General features: G+C 36.8%; 1 protein-coding gene across 1 annotated transcript; it reads right to left on the reverse strand.

Annotated features, from left to right (window-relative positions):
- Nucleotides 1–4,001: 4,001 nt before the first annotated feature.
- LOC113279715 (cysteine--tRNA ligase 2, cytoplasmic-like) lies at nt 4,002–7,198 on the reverse strand. The gene is made up of 8 exons (XM_026528386.1): nt 7,136–7,198; nt 6,820–6,981; nt 6,293–6,475; nt 5,934–6,218; nt 5,732–5,857; nt 5,057–5,200; nt 4,615–4,722; nt 4,002–4,481 (listed from the first exon to the last, which is right to left on the reverse strand). Exons 2-8 carry the CDS (start codon nt 6,901–6,903, stop codon nt 4,464–4,466), a joined length of 948 nt encoding a protein of 315 aa, XP_026384171.1. The 5' UTR covers nt 6,904–6,981; nt 7,136–7,198; the 3' UTR covers nt 4,002–4,463.
- Between the last annotated feature and the right edge of the window lie 566 nt (nt 7,199–7,764).

The raw sequence follows: 7,764 nt of genomic DNA on the forward strand, positions 1-7,764 counted from the left end.
AAATAGTGGACAAGTTATCCTTATCTTCCGCCCTTATTGCATTTAGGATCTTAAGTGGTCTAAATCCCTTCATCTGCCTAACTTTATCCATCTGATGTGGTTTCAACCGGGCATATGCAGGGTGTCCATATAAACTTGTGGGTGGAGGATGGTTGTGACGATCATCCGGAATACTATAAAATCGGAATAGATCGGCTTCATGACGTCTTTTGAAAACAATCCTGAACGGGCATTCACACTTCTTCGAATTTGTTATATAAACCCTAGTCGTCTTCTTCTCATACTTGTAATTCTTGCCTTTGGGACTTTTTACCTTCTTACCCACTCTCTCGCATACCATTTCCATCTTGTTACCATCGACGTATCTACTTTGAACAACCACACAAATCTTCTCTTTTGCCTTAGGGATAAGCCATTCCTTGATGTCATCCTTGGTTTCCCATGTCTACATTGAGCAAACAATTAAATTAGACAACCATGAGATCACTAATAAAATTATTTGAATATATAAATATATCGACTCGGTTAAGGTAAACGTACCAAATCAGTCATATAGTGTTGGGAGGTATCCGGACCCAATGTAGATACGGGTTCTGGCTGGGAGCATTGTCGAACTACCAACTAAAAAACAAAACACAAAACCATTAAATTAGAGGTTCGTCAAGATATTATATGCAGATTAACGACACCACATAAAGTCATCAACAAATCTTTTGCAGATTAATGACTTTGATTCATCTTACATTAGAGTCGTCAATCTGCTAAAATGACAATTGCCAACACTTTAACAAAGGTTGACGACTCTCCGTGTACACTAAAGACTCCTGATAAATATATATACACCATTCTGCTCGATTTTCTTCTAGAGTCGTAAGGTTATATATGTCCAACCTGACGACGAAATATACTGAGTCTAAGAGTCGGTTAGTTGTAAACGAATTTTAGTAACGAATCATGATAATATTTGTATTTATTGGAGAATTTAATTCAACCAAATGTGGTTGAGGCAGTTGGGTCTCTCAATTTTATAAATAGAGACCCATATCTCACCTCTTCCTTATCAAAACCCTAATTATCAACCTTCTCTTCTCCTTCTCAAAACAAGAGCAAACACCATGACTACTCCCTACACTTCCGAAGAGAATTGCGCCATTGCGAGAGCTTGGTTGACAGTCACAAACCACTTTGAAAGTCTAGAAAAAGACATTGATGAAACATCGGATACTTGGTGGAACCGCATATTCATCGTTTTTGTGGCATTGGACGGAAATCGCAACTCAAGGTCTTTGAAACAAGTCAAGGAACGCTTCAAGGAGATAAAATTCGAGTGTGATGTTTTGAAAAGAGAATTTACGGCCGTAAGGGAAGACTTTCCGGATATGCTGAGTGCTATAAGAGTAAGTATTTAAACAAGAGGTAAAACTTATCCAAAGCTTTGATCTATACTAACTAAGTATGTTTGCGTTTGCGTTTTCAGATGAAGAAGGCGTATGCATACTAGGAGGTGCTTCATGGGAAAAAGTTTGAGTTACATGATTGCTACTTTATCTTCAATGGAACCATATATAATTACATGCTTTATGATTGAGTGTAGAAGTGCATTGTTATCATGTATTATATTTAACCCTATGAATGAAAGATGTATGACTTTTACAATTCAATGAAATGGTTCTATGAAATCAGAAATTATTTAAAAAAAAAACAGTTTGAGTCGTCAATATTAGAGATGTATAAAAAAACGACTCTCATTTAATATGAAAGGGTCGTCCGTATATAATAATGCTTAACTGACGACCCTTAGAGTGATAGCTACAGAGAGTAAAAGGTTTTTTAGTCGTTCGGTTCTAAATATATAGAGTTAACGACTCTATATGACCTAAAAGATGGAGTCCTCATCTTTTAGGAACCTCATTGACGATTTTTCATAACTGAACAATGGAGTCGTTTATTTTGGTGTCAATTCATTGACTACTCTACAGGGTCGTTAGTTAATTATACTCACGACCTAACGACCCTCACACTGAGCTGTTGCATAGTGACCATGAATCGACCACTTGGAGCACCATTCATGCGATTTGGAGAGTATAGGAAGTTTACCTGATTGTTTAGAGCTTTGGGTTCTTCATTTTGAGTATTGGTTCCTTCATTTTGAGCAAAAGGATCTTCATTTGCAACAATTATCAAAGCTTCCTCTATTAACATCTCTTCATCAAACATCCAATCAATAGGATTAGTTGAGACAATCTCACCATCAACACAATCATGTATGTTGTTTGAAGCTTCACCAACATCATTTCCTCCACTAGAATCACTCATTTCAAATAATCCTAAGTTTTCCCCCAAAACTCAACTTCTTCTTCTCCACAACACAAAAAACACAATTTTTCTTTTATCAAAATTTTATCCCTAAATCTGATTTTAATCTACCCAAATTAATTAACAACTAATCAACACTCAATTAACACTAATAATCCAGGGGTAGTTTAGCCATTTCTAAAAAAGTAGGATAAGGGATAACTCCCAATTACTATTTCATGACCTTTTTTGTCATGTAGCTAGGGGTCCCCAATTACTATTTCAGGGCCCCCAATTCAGTCCTGTTTTATAGGCTCATACATGAGGCCAAGGCACTACGGTCACGGAACGGTGGCATCTATTTCTTAGCGGCCCAAGGCACTATGGTGGCATCTATTTCTCAGTTTTAGTTATATAATAGCCAAGGCTAATGACTCATTTCTTAGTTATAATGTAGCCAAAAATATGAGAAACTTAAGAACCCGCAGCTAACATATCTTTGTAACCCGATTTCTAAGGTTAGTTTGGCCCGTAGACCATTATGCTCGTCTATATTATCCTCGTAGTTATATGATCGAACATTCAAAATCGGGTAGATTTAAAATGATAAATCAAGGTGGTGTGCAATGTAATAGATTATCATAATGGAGCTCCGTGTTTCTTTTTCTCTTTATTATGGTTTGGGAATCGAAGGTTATTTGTTACCAAATTTCAGTAGGATAGATTTGAATTTTAGTACGGTTTGGAATGATTTCTTTTTTGTTGCCAAGTTCCAGTAGATATATTTTAATTGCGCCCATGATTGAATTGATTTTCTGCCAAAGTAGAATGATAACATAGCCACAAGGGGAACCGCACCACATACGACGTCGTTTGCCTTAATAATAATAACAAAATAAATAAATAAATAAAAGTCAAATTCAGATCATCATTTTATAAATTGTGATTCCCGAAAGATATCCCATAAATTTTACAACAGATCATAAAACTAGTGAGATTAATAATAACAGACAATTCACGTTGCAACAGACGGTTTGCCTTGGAACACTTGGTCGTATCATATAGATTTAGTCTTTCAACACAGCTCATATAGTGAGGCAACTAGCGAACCCAAAGTGTGCCTCCAACATCAACCAAAACAATCCTCAAACTTTTCCGTCAGAATGAAAAAACTGTTCATATTCCAACAGAATCCCTGTTTTGGTTCGCTCTAATGTCTCAAAACCTCTTGTTAAGCATGTAAACCCGTTTTTAGTAAGCCTCAACATTGTAAGTAATTTCTTTTCTTTTCTATTTTATTTGCATTGGTTCTTTTCGAAAGAAAAAAAATGAAACCCATATACATGAAAATAGAAGCAGTGTTTCTTTTTTCCTGATCGGAAAAGTAGTGCTTTTATAATTCTACAAGTAACAACCCAAATGTAGATGAACATGAAAAAAAGCTTTCCATGTTAGCAATGCAAGAATGCTGAAAGGTGAAAATAAAAAATTGATGACCAACTAATTGTTCACCGTTGAAAGTTGAAAATTCAACTGAATTCCTTAGAAAAAACAGGAAAGGGGGAGTTAAAAGAAAGAGAGAAAGAGAAAGATTTCCTGTAACTGGGGGCACCTACCGGTTCAGCACTTCGAGTTTCGTGATCATTCAAACGTGAATGTCACTGGACAAGTCCTACACTGACATAAATGTACTTGTACACAAATTCAATTCAAACCATCCACAACATTGTTGGACATATTTAGCTAGGTAAAAATGATTCTCTATAAGTAATTACACAATGTAGGAAAGAATTTGCTGGCTTAACATACTGACGAAGAGTCAAAATTTCTTGCTTAACATTTACATGTAAGTTTTAGAGTTATCTGAAATTAGAAGTTATTTTGGACATCCATTTCCTTACGCGTGTAAAAAACTTTTTTAGGCGCCTCCAAAATGAAATCCAGGTTCCGCCACTGGTAGAAGCTGCAACAGTTTCTAAATTTCGGGCACAAGGTCTCCATATAGTTTCATTGCCCAAATCCAATAAGAGCAATGCCCTTAGCTTTCAAGTCTTCCCTAATTTGGTCACTTTCCGCAAATTCACTGTTTCTCCTTGCCTGGGTCCTAAGTTCTATTTGTTGCAACACATCTTCCTCGGTCAAATTTGCTCTCGTCAAAGCCTTAGCTTTCAATTGTTCCAGAACCTCTGTATACAACACCATATAGGTAGTATAAAGAAAAATGACATAATTTTATTTTGATTGTTTTAAACTTCCAGTGAAATGTTCCTTGAAAAGGAGATAAACGGACTATCAAATGCAAGATGTAAGACGACATACCTCTGAATAGGATAAAGATGACATTAGTCCAAGGGTATCTAGAACCATCTTCACTTCTTTCTCCATTCCAGCAAGGGACAGGAACAACGATTGCTGTTGTTGCTTTGCCTGGAAATGCACACAATATAGCACTCAGCCAAAAAGTAGGAATACATGGAACACCAATGCGAAACTAAGGTGGAAACTATAGAACCAGATGGAGTTTACCATGCTGGTGTTTCTTACTTAGAAACTACCCAACAAGCATCTTGTTACACAAGGCGAAGTGCAATGTTCAGTTAGCATAGGCACAATCTAAATCATTTTAGGCAGCAAGACTCACATATAGATAAGTGCAGGTTGCAGTGAATATGCGGTTTTGTGAACGAGATATGATACATTGTGTTTTAGAACAGGAATAATACGTACCCATAACATGCATTTAAGAAGTTTCAGGAAATACCTTCTTGAGCTTGTTCAATGAACTGTTCATGAGCTTCAAAATTTCCTGAAGAGCACCCTTCAGGAAATCTTGAGTGTGGAGATCATCTGACATTTTAGCGTAGAAATCATTCTTCAATTTATTGATGCACTCCTGGGCCTCGAGAGTTATTCAAATATTTTTTCCCTTCCGTACTGATCCCTCGGGATCTTTCTCTCGAAACGGAAATAAGGCCTCTTCACAGTCCACTAGTCCAGCAAAGTCTAAAACACATGACCAACAGTTCAGGAATATATTATTACACATGTATCCACTATAAACATCATATGCGATAAACAGCAAGAAGATGACGCATGCAAGAAGCACTTATGCAGCACCTAACTGATCTAATCCACTGAATTATCATGAAAGTAAAAAAAAGAATTAAGATTATATTAAAACTATCTAAATATATACAGCTGCATCTTGGGTTATCGTAAGGAATGACATAGCTTTTGTTGTACTAGTGAAACATTCAAGGAAGTTTCAATCATTCAAGGAAGTTTCAATAACTGATTCACTGGGAGCAGTCAAAGAAAGACAGTAGATCTACTAAATGCATCAGATCAGATTTCTCTCCATCAATTTATCTGAAAACTCAATGCTAAGCTTATCCATACAATGTAGACATAATGCCTTACAAAATTCGCTATATACCTGATACAAGTAGAAAACAGTATCAGACGCAATTTCTAGCTGATTTAGTGAGTAATTGACAGGCGACCGATAGTGCGTACTCATCATAAAATATCTCAATGCCAATGGATGATACGATGTGGTGACCTACAAGGGAAATGAAATGGTAAGATAACAAAAAAAATTAATAGGGTTAAAAATGGGAAAACAGTAAGTGGCTTGCCTCACGAATAGTAAAAAAGTTTCCAAGGGACTTGGACATTTTCTCCTTGTTCACATTGACAAAGCCATTATGCATCCAATATATAATCTCACAAGTGTTAGGTCGCGCAGCACAACTCTGAGCAAGTTCATTCTCGTGATGTGGGAATATCAGATCCAGTCCTCCACCATGAATATCAAAGGACGAAGTCAGATAACGGTCACTCATGGCACTGCACTCTATGTGCCACCCAGGTCTTCCAGGTCCCCAAGGACTTTCCCAGCTAATCTCTCCCGGCTTTGCAGCCTGCAAAGCACACAGTGACAATAAGACACCAAAAAGAGAACAACCATAAGCATGCTAAGCGCGTGTTCTCTCACCTTCCATAATGCAAAGTCATTTTCATTTTGTTTTCTTGAAGTTAAACTGTCTTGAGTTCTTCCACCTCCACCAGCTAGATTGTCTTCTAATTTTTGCCCTGATAGCCGACCATAAGCAGGAAATTTGTCAACTGAAAAGTAGACATCTCCATCAGCAGCATAGGCATAATCATTTTGTAAAATCTGCCAGAAAGAACCAGATCAAATTTCAGGTTACATGCCTAAAAACCCTGCATAAAAATAAGGGACGTGAACCAGAGGGTAAGGCTTCAATAAGATGCCCCCCCTTAATCTGTTATCCTCATAAAAAATTCAAAGACGAACAAGTAATGGTAGCATCAGCATACGAGATTTCATTGTTTCTCAAGGTAGTAACAAGATAAGCAGATGACAAATAGCTTTGATGAGCAAACAAAACCAAAAAAAAGAAGCAATGAAGCATATTTTTAATGTTCACACTTTCTGGCGAGCCATTCTACCAACAAATCTGAAAGATACAAAACGAAGCATAAGGGGGACTAGAGTACCTCAGCTATCATATTTTTAATTTCAACTATGTTTTCAGAAACACGGGGTTGTTCTGTAGGAACAAGGACGTTAAGATCGCTCATGTCCCTAAGATACTCATCGCAGAAGCGTTTAATCAGATCCAATGGTTCCTCCCCTACTTCCTTAGCTCGTTTAGTTATCTGCAAAGACACAGACATTAGTTGGATATTAGACTTAAATTTCAGAATGTAAACACCAATATAACACATTGCATCCCGAACAAAGATATTTTTTTGCTAATCATGTAAAAGTGAAGAAGAAGAAGAAAATAGATACTCTAAAAAACATGCTTACCTTGTCATCAACATCAGTGAAGTTGCGTACATATGTAACTTCATAGCCCAAATGTTTTAGGTATCTGCTCAAACCGCAGCAAAAGTAAACATGATCAGGCATGCACTAATCATCTATCAATGTAAAATGACATGAATAATTGCATTGCTTTTTCAGTGTGAAATCAACTAAGAAAATAGAAGTTTGTATTTAGTTTCAACCCCATAGGGCACCTGGATGCTCCTTTAATAAGGATATGACGCAAGGATAAACCTTACTGCACTATAAAGAGCTTATGGCACTGTACACAAAAACCCCGTTCTCCAAACAAAAATTCCACTATTTGTTCCCTTTACTATTGTAATGAGGTGTATCTACTAAACATACCCACACAACATTGATTATCACTTTTCCGCAGAACAAACAAAACAAAACCCTTTTCTACAAACCAAAGGGAAAGACAGAGGAAAAAAAGAAGTTGAGAATTAGACCTATAAAGGACATCAAAAGCAATATAAGCCCTAGCATGGCCGATATGACTGAGATCATAAGCTGTAACACCACAGACATACATCCCAACTTTCCCTGGTTCTTTAGGTATGAAGATCTCCTTTAGCTTAGTCATGCTATTGTACAACTGAAACTCACGT

Source organism: Papaver somniferum, chromosome 5 (genome assembly GCF_003573695.1).
Source record: "Papaver somniferum cultivar HN1 chromosome 5, ASM357369v1, whole genome shotgun sequence".
Lineage (NCBI taxonomy): Eukaryota > Viridiplantae > Streptophyta > Magnoliopsida > Ranunculales > Papaveraceae > Papaver > Papaver somniferum.